We start from the raw sequence: 21668 nt of genomic DNA on the forward strand, positions 1-21668 counted from the left end.
CCCAGGTCCACACAGCTGTAGGAGAGCAAACCTTCAGGGGAGGGAAGGTGATGGTTTTCCCTCAATCATTCTGAGACAGCACACTCGGCTGCTCATGGAATGTGGAGAGGGAGAAGCGATGGACTGGCTCATTGTCTTTTGTGGTACTGGGAAGACAGTACCCTTATCTTAATATGCTTCCTTAAATAAATGCCTGAGACAGACAGTGCAGGGGGAGCCAGCAGGCAGCCCTCAGCTCCCGGGAGCTTTGAGGAGCTCTGCGCCCATCTCCTTAGTATTCTCAGCCTTGCATGCACATGAGAACCATCCGGGGAGATTTTTTTTTTTTTTTAATTCTTATGCCCAACCTGCCCTCATGACCAATGAAATCAGAATCCCTGGAGGGCTCCCTGCACGACACGATGACATTTTTGAGAAGCTCACCAGTGATTCCCGTGCAGCCAGAGCTAGTGGCCTCCTTGTCACCCAGCCTCTTCACAGCAAGACCAGGACCTGGGTCCCCCTGTAACTGGGGTCGATGGAGCAAAACAAGGCGCAGCCTGGGGTACTGCCTGCAGAGCCATAGCTTTGTTCCTTGCTGGCTTGTGGCTGCCGTGGCACCAACAAAATAGAGCTTATGCGGCAAACACAGGGCCACGGGCTTCATGGGAAAAGGGTAGTTTATTTTGACTAATGCTTATTTGAACCACTACCAAGAGTGTGAACTAGTTACCATTTCACTACAAAGCTAGTTGGTAAGTAGTTTTTCATTAGAGGGAAGACTGTATTTATTTCATTTTTTTTATTTATCTAACTGTGTGTCTGCTTTAAATTCTAGGCTGTATAGACGTAATTGCCAAGTTTTACCAGTTGGGACTTGGGGTGTACATGTTCTGATGATTTAGACATCTTGTCATGATACTCTCTAGCACAGGGGAAGGAAATAGTTTTTTTAAAAAGGTCATCAAGCTTTTCTTTGAAAAAGATATTTAGGGCAGGGTGCAGTGGTTCACGCCTGTAATCCCAGCACTTTGGGAGGCTGAGCCAAGTGGATCGCTTGGTGTCAAGAGTTCAAGACCAGCCTGGCCAACATGGCAAAACCCCGTTTCTACTAAAAATACAAAAATTAGCCAGGCATGGTGGCTCATGCCTGTAATCCCAGCTGCTCAGTAGGTTGAGGCACAAGAATCGCTTCAACCTGGGAGGCAGAGGTTAAAGTGAGCTGAGATAGTGTGCTGCTGCTCTCCACCCTGGGGAACAGAGCGAGACGTTGGATCAGAAACAAAGAAAAAGATACTTAGTTAAAATCACAGTACACACACACAATATTTAAACTGAATGCTTGGGGAGTTCAGAAACCATTTTTATCATTCTACAGGAATGACGGCACATCTTTCTAAGCTATGGTATTTCTTGCCTTAATAACAATTTATTTGTATAATGAATGAAATTTAGTATTTCTTGGAGCTATCATATATTGGTCAGAAACACAGACATAAGTGGATAGAAGGAGTGACTGTAGGGTATAACAGAAATAGTTCGGTTGGTTTGTTGTTGGGTTTGTGATAATTTCAGGTTTCTTATTGTCTCATTTGTTCATCTACAAGTGAAGAATCAAAAGAAATTAAGTTCTCATAATTGAAGGCTGTTTATATGATTTCCAATTCATTGACATTTTACCGGGATTTGATCCATTCTTTCATTAGAGGTTCATTTTTGTGCACCGGTTTTTTTGCTGTTCTTGTTCCGTGTGGGCTGATTTCTTTCTTGAGCTTCATTGTTAAGGTCAGACTCCAGCCTGAGAAGGAAAGGGGGCTTCTGGGTGAAGTTGTGAGCAGCAGAGCAGTCTCAGGGTCACGGTGCCTTTAGGGGACCCGAAGTCAAATCCACTGAGCATATTCTCGGTGCCATTCTTAGGAGCCAGATGCTACTGGACAAATTAGCCCAGCACGGCGTGGGTTTCCTCGGGAGCAGAGAGGAAGCAAGAGTGTCCTCTGCTGACCTCGCCAGGCTGCAGTGAAGATCAGCTGAGACGGGACAGGTGCAAGGATGCGCTTGGTGGCACCATCACATGTTAGTTACTGGCATTGATCATCACATGCCCGGCAGAGGCCCTGCTGTGGACACTAAGGCTGAGCCATGCTTTGCAGCCGACTCCCTGGAAACAAGGCTGAAAGCTCAGTGTTAGGGCTTCAGGAAAACGGAGAAAAGGAAATGCAGCCTCTTACCACAATGTAGTGAGAAAATGAGCCGACCCTCTGCTTATTTGTGCATGTATACATTTTAGAGGCACAAGTGTTATGCAGATGTATTGTGTGGGTGTGAAGTCTGGGCTTTTAGTGACACTCTGTTTCCGTTTCACTAGACTCATCTGACAGATTTTAAAAGCATCCTGGAAAGTGCCCACTAGGACAAGACTGGCTGGTAGGGTTGTTGATGGGGTGTGATCCGAGGGGATCCGGCCCCACTCCTGGGCACCAGGTGGCAGATTCTGACTGTAGAGTGACTGCTGCCTGCAGGTACCCTCCAATGTATCTTTGCCAATACTTGCTTCAGGTGCACAAATAATTGACTTGTTGCTTCTAAAAAGAGGCAAAGAAATGGTTCTGTTGTAAGGGAGAAAAGTACAGCTCTTAGCAACCAAAGGTCAGGGCCATGCAGATACAGAATGAAATAGAACATAGGACCTTCTCTGCAGCCTTGGAGAATCATCCCTTAAATCATACCAGCTTTGATCAAACCACTCACAAAATCTTGACTTCACCAGCTGCATCCTTCCAGACATAGCACACCAGTACTTGCTGTCCACCTGACCGTCTGTGTCCATGTGTCTGTCTGTGTGTCTGTGTGTCCATGTGTCTGCCTACCCATCTGTCAGTCATCATTCCTTCCCTCAGGATACACAAGACATGAAACACACACTGGAGCCCGGTGAAGTGAGGAGTCCCTCTGCCTGCAGGATTAGCATGCGCTTTACCAAAGTGGTAGACTTTAGATGAGATCATAGAGTTTGTGCAGAAATCATGCACAGGGAGAGAAACACACAGGATGGTGAGCACAGCCAGTGGTCTGGAGGCCAGGACAGAGACCCGCGAGAAGGAAGAACAGGGAAAGCCGCGGGGGCTGCTGAGGAAGGGGCTTCACGTTGTCTGTAGGAAATAGAAATCCATGCAGGGTGAAGGAGGGGCTGAGGAGAGGAGGACTGAGCATCCACTGGGGCATCTGGGCCCTGCCCTCTCCCGGGAGTTCCAAGCCACAGCCCCACCCACCCTGTTTTGTATGGTGAGCTAAGAATGGCTTTGACATTTTTAAAGAATTGGAGAAAAACACAAATGACAAATAATATTTTCTGATATATAAAAGCTATGTGAAATTCCGTTGCCATTGCCATGCATAGAGTGTCATTGGCACCTGGCTGCCCTCCGGGCTTGGTGGGCAGGCTGTGGTTGCTTCTATAGTACAGGGCAGAGCCAAGTGGCCACAAAAACGATCGCACAGTTCCCAAAGCCTAAACATTTGCTACGAAATCCTCTCCAGAAAAAGTTGCCACCCCCTGGCCTAATATATCTCTACCTTTTGCTGTGTCTCCAGGCAACACACCCCACCGTTGGGGGCCTAATCCTGTCAGGTTCCCAGCCCCCGAATGGGCTCTGCCCGTGTTCTCCTTTTGATGATTCCCACCTTCCAAATTCTCCAGCACTCAGACCTTCCCAGCATCTTGGCACTTCCTCTTCTTTGCCCCCTGCCCTCCTGGCTGCACGGATGACTCTCCTGACTACCTGGGCAGCAGCAGGCTCCTCTCGTCTCTCCTGCATGACCCCTCTGGAGTGCACCTCCCTGGCCCTCGGTCTCCAGTCCCATCACATGCACCTGCAGGGCTCCCTTCTTCCCTCCACCTGGCTGACTTCCCCACGGCCTCTACCTGAGCAGAGGCCACTCCCTGGTGAAGTTCTCTCCTCCCGTGGGCAGTGCGCGGCCCTTCCTACCACTCTCCATCTGCCTGCGTCCGTGGAGCTCGGTGCCACAGTCTGCCCTGCGGCATGGCTGCATCTCACCTCTCCGGCACCGCCTGCCGAGACGGCCTGTCTTCCCGCGGGCCCCAAGCTCCTACTGGGCCACAGGCTGGGTCTGCAGATTCGTTCCACCCTCTGGGGCCTGGGCAGGCCAGGCAGGCAGTAGCTGTGTCAAGGACACTGAGGAAAAGAAAGCCTGACACCGAGACCCCGACGCCCCTTGGACATCAGCTCAACTCCATCAAGTAGATCGTGTGCCTTTGAGATGTCATCCCACTGGCTAGAAAGCTCTGTTCTTTCCCATGTAAGATTAGATGTCCGTATTTCAACTTACTTGAAACACTATGTGGAAGTGTGTAAAGACTATGAGACTCAGTGCCACAGAGGAGGGCCTGAATCAAGTTAGGTCTAAAGATTACTGGGTCCCAGCTAGTGGAGACATCTTCATGATGGACATCTTGTGATTGCATTTGTCTAGTTTTCGTGGAAATTCATACTGTGGATACATGTTTATTCTCTGCAAGAAAAGGTGAATCCATAAGGCAATAGACATTCCTAGGAGAATGAGGCATGTACATTTAGTAAGAATTTCACGAGCAGAGTAGGCAAATGAAAAGGTCCTACCTGGAAGGTTTTATATTTTGTTGTTTTGGTTTTTTATTATTATTTTTATGTCAACAGCTGTATTTAATCACACAAATCCTGTGCGCTTTTCCTTTTTTCCTGCAGTAGAAGAGATGGAATGTTGAAGAGGTGTTTTTAGGATGGTTTAAGGTCCAGCGGCTGCTCCTGTTTGAAGGCAGCTCTGGCATCTCGAGTTAAAGCTACTGCATTGCTCATAACCTACAGCGATGTTCTTGGCGCCTGGAAGAACATTAACACATTCTTGTCTGCTGATGGATTGAAAAGCAATTTGATCAAAAGTAGCCTTGGGCCAGGCGTGGTGGCTCATGCCTGTAATCCCAGCACTTTGGGAGTCTAAGGCAGGCGGATCACAAGGTCAGGATTTCAAGATCAGCCTAGCCAACATGGTGAAACCCTGTCTCTACTAAAAATACAAAAATTAGCTGGGCGTGGTGGTGGGCACCTGTAATCCCAGCTACTTGGGAGGCTGAGGCAAGAGAATCACTTGAGCCCAAGAGGCAGAGATTACAATGAGTCGAGATCACGCCACTGCACTCCAGTCTGGGTGACAGAGTGAGACTCTGTCTCAAAAAAAAAAAAAAAAAAGCTTTGTTTGCTGAAAGAAAGTGTATTCTGTTGTTGTGAAACTGCTCTCATCAGACCAAGCATCCTCCATGCTGGAAGAGGGGGAACAGAGCACCCCCAATCTGAAGCCCCTGCTCTGCAGCGCCCCCTGCTGTCAGGGCACTGAGCAGAGCAATGCTGATTGTGGTCCAAAAGATACTGGCATGAAGGCCTATGCTGACATTTTACAAATAGGGACAATTATTAGGACCAAAGACCTTCCTTTCCTGAGCAATTTTAACTGTAGGCACCCTTATTTTTATTTTTGTTTCAATTAAAACTTTCAAATGATATTTTATATTAAATAAAGGATGCATGTGAAAGTAGATGCTGTCTTCGCAGCCCATTTGAGTGTAGTGAGTCGACAGGCTCATCAAAAGACTAAATCAATCACCGACTAAAATTTGGTACTGTCCACTTGGCATCATCTAGTTGGAGCATCTTATGAAATAAATATCTGGAAATATTTATTTTCATTGCATCGTCACATCTGCATTTTATAACTTCAAGATAATTTAAGGTGACTCAAGTAAGATGAGAGGAAGAAACGCAGAGAGTCGTTTTAGTTAAAAATTCTTTCAAGTAAAATGTTGTCACATAGAGGTAGCATCTTTCTTTCTTGTTTCAACTTTTATTTTAGACACAGCGGGTACCTGTTCGTGTTCATTACATGGGTATACTGCACCCAGGCAGTGAACACAGTACCCAAGAGGTAGTTCTCCAACCCATGCCCCTCTCTAGTGTCCACAGTGGCGATTGTTCCCACGTTTATGTCCCTGTGTGCTCAATGTTTAGCTCCCACTCACAAGTGAGAACATGTGGTACAAAGTTTTCTGTCCCTGCATTAATTCATTCAGGTTTGTGGCCTCCAGCACCATCCATGTTACTGCAAATGACATGATTTTATTCTTTATAGGGTTGCATAGTATTACACAGTGTCTGTGTACCACATTTTCTTTATCTAATCCACCACTGATGGACGCCTAGTTGATTCTGTGTCTCTGCTACTGTGAAGAGCATGGTGATGAGCATACGAGTGCATGTGTCTTTCTGGTACAACGATCTATTTTCATTTGGGTAAATACTCAATAACGGGACTGCTGGGTCTAATGGTGGCTCTATTTAATGTGCCTTGAGAAACCTTCAAGCTACTATCCAGTGGCTGAACTAATTTGCATTTCCACCAAGAATATATAAGTGTTCCCTTTTCTCCACAGCCTCTCCAGCATCTGCTGTTTTTGGCTTTTCAATAGTAGCCATTCAGACGGGTGTGAGAAACTGTCTCATTGTGGTTTTGATTTGCAGTTCTCTGGTGATTAGTGATGTTGAGCATTTTGTCACATGGTTGTTGGCCACTTGTATGTCTTCTTTTGAGAAGTGTCTGTTCATGTTCTTTGCCCATTTCTAATGGGGTTTTTTGTGGTTTGCTTGTGGATGTATTTGTTCCTTATAGATGTCAGATATTAGACCTTTGTCATCTGACATAGTTTGTGAATATCTTCTCCTATTCTGTAGGTTGTCTGTCTGCTCCATTGATGGTTTCTTTTGCTGTGCAGAAGCTCTTTACTTTAATTAGGTCCCACTTGTCTATTTTCGTTTTTGTTGCAATTGCTTTTGGAGACCTAGCCAAAAAAATATTTGCCAAGGTCAGTGTTGAAAAGGGTATTTCCTAGATTTTCTTCTCAAATTTTTATACTTTGACATCTTACATTTACATCTTTAATCCATCTTACATTAATTTTTGTATATGGCAAAAGGTATGGGTCTAGTTTCATTCTTCTGTGAATAGCTCGGCCGTTATCCCAGTACCATTTCCCCATTGCTTGCTCTCATTGGCCTTGTCAAAGATTAGATGGTTGTAGGTGTGTGGCTGTATTTCTGAGTTTTCTGTTGTGTTCCATTGGTCTGTGTGTCTGTTTTTACACCGGTACCAAGCTACTTTGGTTACTGTAGCCTTATAGTGTACTTTGAAGTCAGGTAGAGTGTAACCTCTGGCTTTGTTCATTTTGCTTAGGATTGCTTTGGCTATTTGGACTCCTTTTTGATTCCATAGAAATTTTAGAGTCATTTTTTTTCTAACTCTGTAAAGAATTACATTGGTAGTTTGATAGGAATAGAATTGAATCTGTAGATTGCTTTGGGCAGTATGGCCATTTTAACAATATTGATTCTTCCAATCCATGAACATGGGACATTTTTCCATTTATTTGTGTCATCTCTGATTCCTTTCAGCAGTGTTTTATAATTCTCGTGGAGATCGTTCATCTCCTTGGTGAGCTGTGTTCCTAGGTATTTCCTTTTCTTTGTGGCTACTGTGAATGGGATTATCTGCTTGATTGGTGGTCAACCTGGATGTTAGTGGTATATAGAGATGCTGGGGTAGCATTTTCTAATTGATAAGATGCTGAGCTCTCCCAGACAAACACATCGTTGATGGCAGCCGAGGCTCTTTGTGGACGTTGGGCAGCCTCAGTCTCCACATCTGTAAGGTGGGCATGTGGTAGCATCTTACAGGGTGGTGGAGGTCTATATGCAATTCTGTTGGAGGATGCTGTGAACACAGTGTAGCGAGAGTCACTGTGAGAGGAGCTTGTGACGAGAAGTCTCTGTCTGGGCGTGAACGGGAGCTCCTGCCTCACCTCTGCGCCCACACTCCTGAGCATCGCCCTCACCAAAGCTGAGTGCAAGGTTGCCAGCCAACCTAGGCCAGCTGCAGTTGTTTGTTGCATTGACTTGTGTTATTCCTTTAATTTTTTAGGAATTGAAATTCCCTCATTTCAAAACAAAAGTGTTATTATTTTTTTTAAATTTATGTGGGCAATGATTTTTTTTTTCCCTAAACCAGTGGCTAGCCCTCACCAGTAAAAACGAAACCCCATATTATTATTTCATTTCTCCTACAATTGTTCTACTATTTCTTAACAAAATTGTAAATGATGTAAAATCACAACCTTTAGTTCATATCCAGAGTATCACAAACTGCAAACTGATGGTTGCTCAGGGTGGCTCAGGGTGCTCACTGCACAGGGCCAGCGGGGTGTCCTCACAGCCTCTGCTGTCTGCCTCTGGTTGACTCCCTTGCAGCCCCATGGTGGTCTCCCCCAAAAGCCCTGGTGTGGGCCTTGCTCAGACCAGCAGCCACTACCCACCCCTCCCTGTGCTGCTGGGCTCCCTAGAGGAGGGGCATTCCCAAAGGAGAGAGAAGGGAGGGGCACACTGATGGACACTCAGACATGCTTCTCAGGGGCAGCTGTGCCCCACCAGCCATGGGACCACTCTGGGTGGCTTTGCTCATTCAGATTAGCGAAACACAGTCATAATATCAACAGATTGCTATTATATTTCATGGGTTTTGTGGGTGTGGATTTGAGCCTCTGGTTCATGCACGGGAATCTGGGTGTAAAGCGGTCACTTACTTGGGGAATTCTCTGTAGCTTTTGGCAGAGGCTGAGACGAAGACAGTGTGGCCAGCTCCCACCCTGGGTACTGTCCTCAGTGCTTCCTCTGCAGGGGCCTGTGCGTTACAGAATCACCAATAACACACCTCTTCCCCATGTCCTGAGAGCCTTCAGTCCCAAACCAAACCTTATCAATGATGAAAGCTGCTTTTTTTCCTTTGTATCCGAATCCAGGGCAATTTCTTAGCATTAGCTCATAATGACCATATCAGCAATGTGAGAAAGCTTTTTGCTTCACTTAGCTTTGTTCTCTTCTTCCTCTGTGGGGAGGAGTCCCTGGGGAAGCCTGGTTCCAGGTTCAGAGCTGCTGCTGATGGCACGGAAGACACTGCGGAAGCCATGACTGCCTGCGAGGTCTCCCTTTCCTTGTAGCAGCAAATAAAACCATAGTTTTCATTGGAATTAGGCAGCTTGGGGCTTTGCTGATTAGGAGTAGGGCAGCCCTAAGCACCAGGAGAACCCGGGCTAGAATGTCTCTAGCCTATCACCAAGTTCTCCCAGCTGCACTCATGCTGCTCCGGGCTAGAATGTCTCTAGCCTATCACCAAGTTCTCCCAGCTGCACTCATGCTGCTCCCAGGGAAGCAGGCGGGGATCCCTTGGGGAAGAAGTTGCTTCCTAACGGGAGGGACTCACTGACGGAGGGATTTAGGACATGAGAGAGACCAGGTCCACCTCTGAGTAACTCTTCACTCTGCTGGATTCCAAGTGACATGTCTGGCCATGCACAAATGATGTCCTATGACATTAACTGGCAGGGATAACAATTAATAAAGAAGGACCCATCAGATAAATCCTGGACTGAAACAGTTTCATGTACTAAAGGAGATTTTTAACAGCTCTTAACAAATAACCCTTACCCCTCAGTGCTGATTTGGCTGTTAGTGAGTGTGGTGGCTCAGAAAGGATTACTGGGCAGTGGAAATCGTGTCATTGAGGGTCAGTGCAGGGCACAGAGAGGCCGTGGCTATGAAAGGGGCAGCTGCACACGTGCCCCACATGTCTGCCCACCACTGAGTGGCCACTCAGGTGTTCCGACATTTATCCTGAGCGTATTCTCTACGTGCATTTCCCCCTTTCACTCCCATGGCCGATATCAGAATTCTAGAAAAAAAGGATGTTGGACTCACCCTGTCTGGTCTGCATGCCCAGCCAGAAATCCACTTCCCAAAGCACGTGGTCCCCACAGGCCCAGCAGGTGGCCCCGAGGTCCCCTTGAATCCTGGTCACCTGCACAGAGGACCCGGGCCCCAGGAGGCTGCCACAGCCCCTCTGGCTCAAAGGAACAGCCTACTTCTTGACAGATGAGACACTGGATCCAGGTCGGGTCACCAAAAGTGCTCGTGAGCCCTCATGTGCTGGGGAGGAGCCCCACTCACTCTTAGGGCCTCCACAGGGGTTTGACTGGGCTGGAATTCCCAGCCACTTCCCTACAACCTGCCGTTCCTGAAAGCTAGCCAGCCCTGTGTCTGTCTTTGGAGGGACCAGATAACTGCCCGTGCTGGGTGCGAGGTGATGAATTCTCCTCCAGGGCAAAAAAAAAAAATAAGAAAAAGGGAAAAAAGTAGAAAAAAAGAAAAGGTGCCAGAGGGTTTTGTTTTGTTTTCGTTTGCCTGTTGTTTGTTTTCTTTATGCCAAAGCCCCGGCACTCTGAGGGCCGTCCCAAGCGGCTGTGTGTGGCTAAGGCCGGGGCGGGCAGGCCCTGCCATGTGCTGTCTGCCGTGTGCCCTGCGGCCGGGGCCTGAGTCATCCCTGTCCCTGTCTCCCCAGCGAAGCGGTACTGCAAGGACCCCAGCCCCAGCAGCAGCAGCACCAGCAGCTACGCGCCCAGCAGCAGCAGCAACCTGAGCTGCGGCGGGGGCAGCAGCGCCAGCAGCACCTGCAGCAAGAGCAGCTTCGACTACACGCACGACATGGAGGCGGCCCACATGGCGGCCACCGCCATCCTCAACCTGTCCACGCGCTGCCGCGAGATGCCGCAGAACCTGAGCACCAAGCCGCAGGACCTGTGCGCCACGCGGGTACACGCGCCTGGGCAGGTGGGGCCCCCTGGCGGGTGGGGGAGGCCGGGCCACGGACCCAGCCGCCGAGACACGCGGCGCTTTCAGGGCAGCTTTATGGTGCGAACGCCCTGGTCTCCTAAACCATTCTTGCCGCTGTGAACAATTAGTGCAGCGTCCCTTAAAGCAGCCTGAACAGCACCATTGTCCAAAGCGCCACCATTTTCTCGATCAGAGGCAAGGGTCAGATCTTGTAAATTAGTGTGCATCCATGGATCCTTCTCTCCAGGATCCAGAAGCATTTCTGTCAACAATGAACACCACGTGGTCCTCCTGTGGTCTCCAGTGACCACACAGAGGATGCAAAACGAAGCGTGGACCTCCCTTGAACTTTGACAAGAAGCTCTGCTAGCACCGTTGCCAAGTGAAGTGCAGGCATCTGCCCATGGATTCCTGGGTAGCAGGGAGACAAAGGAAGTAAAAATCAGGCTTCACACCAAGGGATCAGCCGTGTATTTACAGCCAGCACTCGTTAGTTCCACATTTTCCTGGGTGCTATAGTGCTATGAAAGGCATAGGAAGAGTGTCTGTTTTTAATTTTCTTATCGATTGAACCAGTGCTTCTGCTGGGCGGGGGAGAGAGCCTTTAAGATGCAGCAGACCTGGGAGAGAGCTGCCTCGCCGAGGCCACTAGGCGGCCGGGGAGAACCAGGCGGTGCAGGGAGCGGTCTGACTGTGTTCTCAGAGACGCAGAGCAGCGGACCTGTTCACCTCCTCTCCCGAAAAACAAAGGGCTCTCCTCTGTGGAGCGCTGCCTGGCCATGCACCTGAGTGCACAACACTGACAGTGGTTCTTGTAAATACTTGTAGTTGGTATGAATGAAGAAAGGTCAGTAATCTTACGTTTTGCAAATGTTTTTTCTTCTATCGGTATATTTAGTCCTAGATATTGGAGAAGCGTCAGGTGCCTGCAGTTTTCCTGGTGATCAAGGTTGCAAAAATGCAAGGTTAGCATGGAAGAGATTCTGTGGCAACCACAAAAAAAAAAAAAAAAAAGAGACCCTTTCCAAATTTTGTAGCACTTTCTTAAAATTAAACTAAGACTGAGACAATAAATCCAACATTATGAAGCTTAAATTAATATCAGAACTTCAAATCAGAGTGCACTTTGACAAAGAGAGTTCAGGCAAAATGATACTGTATAATTTATCAAGGTAACAGCTTCAGGGATGGTGGTCTCATTCCAAGCATCTTCCTTCTACTGTTGCGTTGAGAGGAGAAAGCTGCTAGACCTTTGAGGAGGCAGCAGCTTTCAGACCAGCTCTGAAATCAAATTTTGCTCAAAAGAGTGTCACTCTTTGGGGAAAAACATGCAGGATTGTTAGGGGTATTTTGGTTTTTTTTTTTTTTTTAAACTTTCTATCCACATGTCCCTTCTCACTTTCTCCCTGAGAGGCAAGTGCTGCAGAATTCTTGATGCATTTCAAAGCATCCTTTAAAAAAAATAAAAAGCCTCACCCTGTACCTCTTTGTTGTTGTTGTTGTTTTTAAGCCAGCAGACTAAATTGCAGGTTTGCTGAAATTTGGAGGAGATCAGATGGTAATCACTGTAGTAAAAGTATTTTTAGCTGCAACTGAAGATCTCCTTTCTTAAAATGGAAAATTATCTTCATTATAAAAGTTCTTATTACAGCTGGGCACAGTGGCTCACACCTGTAATCCCAGCACTTTGGTAGGCTGAGGCGGCCGGATCACTTGAGGTCAGGAGTTTGAGACCAGCCTGGCCAACATATAGTGAAACCCATCTCTACTAAAAAATACAAAAATTAGCTGGGCATGGTGGCGCAAACCTGTAGTCCCAGCTACTTGGGAAACTGAGACAGGAGAATTGCTTGAACCTGGGAGGTGAAGGTTGCAGTGAGCCCAGGTTGTGCCACTGCACTCCAGCCTGGGTAACAGAGCAAGACTCTGTCCCTCAAAAAAAAAAAATTGTATTACAAGGTAAATTTTAGTTTATTCTCTTTCCTTCCTTCATCCTTCTAATTCTTTTGTTGTCCTCCTCCCTAATTCTTGAACTATTAGCATCAGTAAAACTAAAAGAGAATTTTTAAGCTGATATATATGTGTGTGTTTATACACACACATACATACATGCACATACATGTATATACACACATGCATACACGCAAAATTTTTATCTCAGGTATTTGTAACTGTAATAAAATTAAATACTTTGTAATTTTCTTCTGAACAAACTCTAAATCAGAGATATAATAGGACAACAAGGAAGGAGAGAGAGAGGATAGACAGTAGATAAATAGGGAAATGGAGGGAGGGAGGGAGGGAGGGTGGGAGGGATGCCTGGATTCTCCAACCAATTTTGCAGCTAAGCATGGGATAGCAGGAATGTACCAAAAGACCAGGACTGTTCACCTTGGGAGTTCAGGCCAAGGAAACAGCAGTGAGGAATTCTGTGTTTGAACGCTCCCCTGGCTGATGGCAAGACTGCAGTCTGAGAGGAAGGACCCCTGGTGGTGTTACAAGGTGCCAGGCCAAGCACAGTCACCATGTCTTTCTGCCAACAGAACCCTGACATGGAGGTGGATGAGAACGGGACCCTGGACCTCAGCATGAACAAGCAGAGGCCACGGGACAGCTGCTGCCCCATCCTGACCCCCCTGGAGCCCATGTCCCCCCAGCAGCAGGCAGTGATGAACAACCGGTGTTTCCAGCTGGGCGAGGGCGACTGCTGGGACTTGCCTGTAGACTACACCAAAATGAAACCCCGGAGGATAGGCGAGGACGAGTCCAAAGACATTACTGTATGTCCTTTTCACTGAGACTGTGTTAACTGCCAGACTTTAAAATGGGGCCCCAGCTGAAAGAAGTGCCATTTGCACATACCTTATGAGAAAATACATTTTCTCTTTAAATATGACCTTTAACTGGGGAGGACTTAGAAAACAGTTTTTGTTGACCCAGAAGAGATTTGTGACTAATGCTGATTAGAGTGAAACTAACTATTGACTCTTGTAAATGATAAAGTTTATTTTCTAACAAATATGTTTTGTTACAAAGGATTACTTTAAAAAAACATATAAATAGCATGTGATTTCATTTTTCTGGGTGTCCTGTTGAAACAATACAGGATTTTCCTTGCTGGTAGAGAATTTTAATAGGAGTCTTAGATACTTAAATGGTTAACTGTGTGCTGTTGATTAACTAGCTCTTCGAAACTAAGGACAGTGTCCCTTCTCTAAGAAACCGAAGGTATTCAAAAGAGTTTACTCTAGCCTTGAATCAGTTATTCTAGTACCATCACCTAAATCTTTGTTTATGACTGTATTACTAAAACATCTATGGCAAGAACATATTTTTGAAGTAGCTACAGTGTTCAAATTCAGGTTATTAAAATAGATATAATGCCCTTTAGGCTTTGAAAAGAAATAAAGAAAAATGTTTTCTTTATGTACTGACTTTAAAGTCTTTGATTCTGAGAACTATGACATCCTCTTTATTCACTGAAAAATGAAATTTATTTTTAGTGCAATAGAGAGACCACCATCAAAGCAGTAGTGTCTTACAGAAACAAGGAAATAGAAAAAAAAAAAAAAAAAGAAAGAAAGAAAGAAACATTAGCCCCATGTAGAAATTGGCAGAGAGGGCACCTGCTTATAAGCCTGTTATCTGAATTCTTCAAATTGATTTCAGTATCCAGGCATTGTGGAAAAGAACCAAATCAGAGTGGCAAGCTAAATTTCTAAGTATTTTTTTCTCCTGCAGTGTTGAATCATTACTACCAAATAAGGCATGGTGGTTGAATCTCCAAATTTATTTTAGTTAAAAGTAAGCCCTCATAAAATGACAGAAGCGTTTTCATCCTGGATGGTCATGGAAGACAAACCTTCCCATGTAGCTAGACTTAGGAAATATGTCTGCTGAGCATCGCCATCTGTAGAAGCATCCACGTTACTGCAGGTGAACACACAACTGAAAAGGAAATTTAGTTACATTCCTCTAAATAACCCTAACCCTAACCCTCAATCTTAAAGCAAGTGCTTGCAAAATCCTGACCAATGGTGGGGGAAAGCTTAGCCCTAACACACTGTAGTTCCAGTGTTGAATCTTTGCAGGCAAGTGTTGGATAAAGCAGCCCACTCACAGGTGTGTGCTGAAGGCTGAATGAGGAAGACCAAGTTAAACGTAGTCTCTGGCTGCCGGACCATGTGTGTGTCCATGTGGTGAGCATGGCCAGGTGAATATTGAATAAGGGCCCTGACCACTGACAGGTGACCATCATTTTAGTTTAGAGCAGTGGAAGAAAAGCTCAATATGCATTTTCAGAAGGGGCATTATCAGGACAAAGAGGATCTTAAAGGTACAGCAGAAAGAGGTGTAAGATTAGAGGCCACCCCAGAGCCACGAACCACCTCCCTCAGTCTGTGTGCCGTGTGATCATCCGTGTGGCTCTGAAGCTGTGTTTTGCCCACAGCCAGAAGACTTGGACCCATTCCAGGAGGCTCTAGAAGAAAGACGGTATCCCGGGGAGGTGACCATCCCAAGTCCCAAACCCAAGTACCCTCAGTGCAAGGAGAGCAAAAAGGATTTAATAACGTAAGCATGCTGTGAGGTGAAATTATGAATCTTCTTAATCTTCCCATTCTTTGGCTGATTTTTAAAAACCGGATCTGTATATGCCTTGCCGTTTGAGCATGCGACATTCGCAGCATATAAATGTTTCCGATTGCCGGGTCAGTAGAGTGAGCAGCTCACCGTGCACTTGCCTGTTCCCAATGATGCTCTGTTGGACGGGGGTGTCATTTTCATTTAACCCGTGCATTTTGCCGCTTTTCTTCAGGGTGCTTAAATCCCCTTGCAGACATTGCAGCTAAACTGGAAACAATGAAACTTTTTTAAAAGTTTTTTTTTTTTTAAACATACTTACTATTTTGGCTGTTTTTGTTTTTGTTTGGTGGCAGATGTCCAACTCCAGGGTGTGATGGGAGTGGTCATGTGACTGGTAATTACGCCTCACACAGAAGGTGTGACTTCATTTTTCTCATGGTGGATTCTGTCTTTTCAATTTATTGTTTTCAGCTTACCTCAACAATGCTGTCAAAGTAAAAATGTTGAATTCTGTGTCAACCCTTTAAGTGCTATATGTTGACCTTCAAAAGCATGCTAATTTATGTGTTGTATAATGTCTTTTACCTTCAAATAAACAACCTAAATTTGTAAAATTCTTCTTAAGCATTTAAGCCAAAGAGCACAAATGTTTTATCTTATTTTTTAAACAATTTCTTATTAACAGAAATATTTTCTTAAATTTATATTCGAACCAATTCAGAATTAATTGTGCAAAAAAAATTCAATATACAGCACTTGCCCATTGCTTTTCTGCATTAAACTCTTTAATTTTGGTTTTTATGTTGTGTTTGTTCGGGAGTTATGTGCTTCGCGGTTGACTGACCTGCCTGTCCCGGCCTGTCTTACAGTCTATCTGGCTGCCCCCTGGCGGACAAAAGCATTCGAAGTATGCTGGCCACCAGCTCCCAAGAACTCAAGTAAGATTTAATGACAATAATTCTCTTTTAAAAATCCATGCACTCAGTAGTTCACAAAAAAAAAAAAAAAAAAATGATGTGTCATTTGCAAAGAAAAATGTCTGTTAAAAAACATGGCCTGTGAACCCCAGTGCCTTGATATAGAAACGTGATTGAGCCCTCGGAATTTCAGCCACTTTTCCACACAACCCATTCTGCCTTTTCCCCTGACATACCTCCAGCTTGTTCATGTCATATCCTTCCTATCTGGAATTTCCTAAAGCATGAGTGTTTTCTCCAGATACGCATGCATATGGAAGGGAAATTTTACAGTTACTCATATTTTTATAAAATGACTAAATAATCAAACTTTAATTTTTAAAATAAATTCATAGGAGTATTTACAATATGGATACTTAAGTAGCACTCATGACAAAATCTAGCATCATAATAGCTATGTTCTTAAATACACTGTGGTCTTAGTCATGAATACTCTTTAGGACAGTGTCAACTCGCGGTTCGGGGATCCGGAGAGTCATGGAATTCAACCAGACACACATCATTCTAGAGTTTTACCTCCCTCTTCTCTATGCCTGTTATTTTTAAACATAAATCTGGCAAAAGGGTGAAACACCTACATTTATACTGCCACACTGAGATTTCCCTCCTTTGCATAGACTTCTCTAGATGCAGGTCCAGACAGGTTCAGAAGAAGCGGGTAGAAGTCACGGAGGGAGTCTCAAAGCCTCTGCACTCCAGGGAGAGCATAGGTGCAGGTGCACACAGGGAAAGAGGGTGAGACCTGGGAGATGCTCACAGTGCGATGAGAGCCAAGAGTCCCCAGATAATCACTTTAAATTATTGGACATGCCATATCATTATGTCAAACTGCTTGGTTTTCCTTTTGTTTGGAAAAAGCATTGTTATCCATGCAAAGAGAATGCTGCTTTTCAACCCACATTTGATCTCTTTCCCAATCATCCCTCCCCACCTCCCAGACCCCTGACGATAGACCAGGACTATTGCAAAGTGTAGGCTTCTGTTTCACACCCATGTCATCTTTTACAGGATCCCTGTCCAAGGCCCTAGGGCCATAGATCACCTGCTTATGTTCAGTGACTTCCTGAACTAGCTCTTTCGCCACAAGACCCTTGGAACTTTCTTCATGGAATGTAAACGCCTGGAGGGCTTCCTCTTACCTAACGGCTGTAAAGTCTGTAGCCTCATCCAGAACAGTTCCTCGTGGACAAAGTAGCTTTAGGACCTCAAAATGACAGCATTAGCAAGAGCAATTCAACCCACTTGGTTCAGGCATCTTTTGTATGGCTCGAAACCACATTTCCCTCATGGTCAAAACATGACTAACTCCCCTGGGAACTTGGCCAGTACATCAGAACATGGCAACATTCCTTTGAATTTCTTGATGAGGGACACTTTGCGAAAGATTGGCACATCTCCAGTTCCAACAGGCCAGCTGTAGACAGGAAAACAGCCTCTGTAAAAGTTGCTTCTAGTGTTGCCTCTAACTGGTCAGAGACTGCAGGGATTCGTTCTCTTTGACTTGCCTCCCTTCACGTTGGGCTTGGCGGCTTATGTTGATTTGAAATTCCGGGCCAGCTTGCTGTTTCTCCAGCATCAGCACTTTCTTCTTCTCTTACTTCATCTTGCAAGACGGTGTGATGGTCCCCACCTTTAGCATTTTCCAAGGGAGCCGGTTAGCTCTTCCTGCCTTCCAGGGCAGGGTGGGCATGGGCAGCCCCTCCTTCCTGCCTTGTCTTGGAGGGGAGACTGTATCTTCCAGGAGGTAGATGGCCTTTTCCTAATTGTGGTTGCTCAAAAAGCCACACTCGTGTCTAAACTTATCTTTGCAAAAAGTAAATCCTATTCTGATAGAGCCTTTCTGGGAAATCTGAACCTGACTGGTTTTCTTAAATGGTCCTTTTCTATGAATGGATCTTCAAAACTAAGAATTTCAATCAAGCATCTTCTGTAAAAACACTAATGTTTCAATGACCAAATTTTGCTTGATGGTATAACCATAGGTTATAATTTCTTTTCTTTAACCTTGTAATTGGTGACACCCTTTATCTGTTACCTGTTGGATCTGGGTCAGCAAGATCTGTTGGGTGGGTTTCTCAAGCCCAGGAACATGGACTGAGCCCCTCATGACTTGCAACAACTTTCTTTAGAATAATTCGCACATGAGTCCTTTTTAATATTCTTTGTGTATATTTTCAAGGGTTTGGTCAATTTGTCCTGCAGCAGCAGCATCCCTGATTAACAGCATGACATTAAACCATTCACTGTATCCTGCCACAGCCTCTAATCATTCATAAACACATGGTAGAAAGTGGGCCCCAATTACCTCCGAAACTCTTCTCTACAATACGTGTCAGCTAACAAATGGAACTTTCTGGAAATTTTCTTCTTGTCACTTCCAACGCTGAATTGTGATATTTGGCCTCTAACAGGACATTCTTGATCATGGACAAAACAAATTTTCCAGATAAACTCTCCCTCTTGGATCCTCTAAGCTCTTAAACTTCCTGAGATAACACTTTGCCTGGTTCTTACCCAGAGCAGCAAACGTGGGACGTTTTGAAAAGAAAATCTATAACCTCATGTCAAAGTATGTGTAACGTGTAAACTGAAACTGGATTAAAATTTAATGTGCACCTGAATCTTACTCCAACTCTGGGACTGTTGCTTTCTTTGCTCTGTAGCCCATCTGGTGTTGAAGACATAGTTCAGAGGCTCAGAAGTCAGGAAGGAAGCCCAGGGTAAAAGGGACACTTCGGGGAGGCAGACAGAGGAGGGACGCCCAGTTCCAAAAGCCTCTGTGCCTGGCAGACTTTTGCGCATCGATGTTTCAAGGTGGAATTCACCGTCACCTTGTATGCCCTTTCTAGGAGCCGACCTCCCAGGGTCGCCGTGAGCCCGGCCTGGCTGTGACATTCACTGAGATCACAGGCCAAAAAACAGAAAAGAATACATTTGTGCAGATTAGAGTTTTTGGAGGATGAGAACTCTGCCCACCATGAGCTCTGATTCCCTGTAAAGTTTCTTCTTGTGACGTTTCATTTGCTAGGATTCCCTGAAACAAACAGCAGGAAAGAGCTTGCAAAACCTATCGCAGCTGGTCAGCCTTTTCTTTTTCTTTTTCATTGTCTTAAGGAACCATATTCTCCCAGCCAGGAATTATTTTTTTCTGCTTCCAGATGTGTGTGCCATTGTAGACATGGGCATGGTGTAGGTATAACCAAAGTAAGCCAGATACAAACTGATTTCGATCACAGGGAATTGGCTCTTAAGAGGAGCCCACAAATCAGCTTCCATTTATGCTTTGGTTGGCCAAATGAAGATTCCTCCTTACTATCCTTGCCTTTATCTTATAATACCACAAGTCCCGACATTAGTGTAACTCCTTGTAGGAAAAAGAACCTTGGGCTACTTGTTGGTTTTCCTGGAGTCTGAGCTTGGCCTGAGTCATCACGGCAGTGAGCAGGTTGTACTTTTGGTCCCTCGGCCTTCGCGACGGTCTCGTACGCTCTGTAATCTCTAAGCTCGTATCCTAGGCATTTTCAGCTTGAGCATGCAGGAATTGTAGCCATATCTAACACCATCTAACACATCTTTTTAACCTGGTTACATGCATTTTAAAATACGTCATAAGTCAAAGAATTAACATTTTGAACGTAGGTCAAGATGTTGCTTTTTGCTAAGGCTACTTATTTCTAGCCCATCGTGGGGCTTAGATTCTCTGCTGTAAACATAACACAGCCACAGGGAGATTATTTGCCAGGCTCTCCTGGAGAGAGATGTGAGCTTTGCTCACCCCACAGCTTCCGTTGTTAGGGTGCAGGAGGGTCGTCGGCTTTGACTGCTCACCAAGTTCTTAGGAATAATCCTCATTTCGGTAATCTTTTGCTTTCACAGTTTACAATAGTCAATCCACAGAACTCTGTGAATTACAACTGCCCTCGGCTGGGGTCTAGTTTCTTTAACAGGAGGCCGTATTTCCTTCTCAGGGGAATGAGTTGACCTCTGTGTAAATTCAGCTCTTTTAGGACAGAAAGTTGTGTGATTGCAGCCTCCACACTGGGAGGGGAGCTGTGTGATCTCCCACTTCAAAGATTGCTCTTGTAGCACCCTTCTTCCTGTTAGAAAAGATGGAACCATTCAGCCGCTGACGTGGCTCACCCGAGAGCACCTGGGTGCATGTGACCAGCGATGTGCGTGAGCGGGAATGTCTCGGGGAGAAGAAGCGATGGCCTGGGGTTCTCAGGTGCAGGTCCCTCCGGCGCACAGGGTCCACTGGGGTTTCTCAGGTGCGGGTCCCTCCGGCGCACAGGGTCCGCTGGGACTCCAGCAAGTGCCGCCCAGGCCACGGGGATTGCGTGCCTGCCCCAGAGCCTTCCCCAGATCTGTGGTGGCCCCTGCTTGTGCTGAGATGCTGCAGGCTTGTAGGGTGCCCGACAGTGGACAAAAGGCTTCTGCACAGACTGTCGCCTTCGTGAGGAAAAGGGGGAAGAGGTGCTTTGACCCATTTCACGGATGTGAGAACTGAGGAGCGAGTGGTTGGACTGCTCAGTTGAGATGCACAGACTATCAACTGCAAAGACAAAGCCTGACTCAGAAGCTTTCCCACGCTTCACGCTTGCTCCTCACAATCAGGACAGAGCCTGACTCAGAAGCTTTCCCACGCTTCATGTCTGCTCCTGGGTCATTAATAACACCACCTTCAGTGTGCTGCTTTGTGATTGAGAATTAAGAGTTTACATTTAGTGATGACCACAGCCATCCACGTGCACACATACACAGAATTTATTTTTGTTTCCACACTTGGCCTCATGCAGTTTCCCTGTGACCCGCACAGGGAGCTGAGCTGGGACCCACGGCGGTGGCCACCCCGGGCACTGTGCCGCATCCCTGGTGGAAAGCTGACACGCCCACTCCTCACAATCAGCCAAATGCATTTTGAACTTGCTCCTCCAGGGACCCAGTTCTACCATGTATATTTTCACATCTGTAAATGGTTTATAAAGTTTGCACTATGGCATTTACAGAAAATATCCTACAAAATACAGCCTATTGGAGTTGTATTTTATCATAATGAGTAGGAGAAATTAAAATATAGGAAATACAATTAAGCATAATAAGTAAAACTTCTAAAACAAGAATGTTTCAGAATGACTCCAGGCGCGCGCGCGCACACACACACACACCACACACACACACACACAAATGAACCGGCAAACCAACAATAAACCCCTCAGGTCTTGGTTCACGGAGTTTCTTGTTGAGGGAGGATGAGCCAGAAGTGCCTTGGTCTTTTTCCTTCCATTTCTCAAGTCCACCGTCAGGGCGAGCCCAGCAGCAGGAGCCTCCCTGGGCCCAGTGGAAGGGGCTATAAGTGGGGAGGGTCCCT

General features: G+C 45.8%; 1 protein-coding gene across 12 annotated transcripts in view; it reads left to right on the forward strand.

The window, feature by feature from the left end:
• Window positions 1-21668, forward strand: part of MYT1L (myelin transcription factor 1 like) — a 534097-nt gene that overhangs the window by 420371 nt on the left and 92058 nt on the right. For 6 of the 12 annotated variants that reach the window (XM_033176677.1, XM_033176686.1, XM_033176679.1 and 3 more), the window contains 4 exons: window positions 10468-10736; window positions 13283-13519; window positions 15190-15311; window positions 16193-16261. In XM_033176677.1, the coding sequence (XP_033032568.1) occupies window positions 10468-10736; window positions 13283-13519; window positions 15190-15311; window positions 16193-16261 (697 nt within the window). The remainder of the gene's footprint in view (window positions 1-10467; window positions 10737-13282; window positions 13520-15189; window positions 15312-16192; window positions 16262-21668) is intronic. The other 6 variants (XM_033176681.1, XM_033176682.1, XM_033176688.1 and 3 more) reach the window with 1 other exon arrangement.

This window comes from Trachypithecus francoisi, unplaced genomic scaffold (assembly GCF_009764315.1).
Source record: "Trachypithecus francoisi isolate TF-2019V2 unplaced genomic scaffold, Tfra_2.0 Lachesis_group17, whole genome shotgun sequence".
NCBI lineage: Eukaryota > Metazoa > Chordata > Mammalia > Primates > Cercopithecidae > Trachypithecus > Trachypithecus francoisi.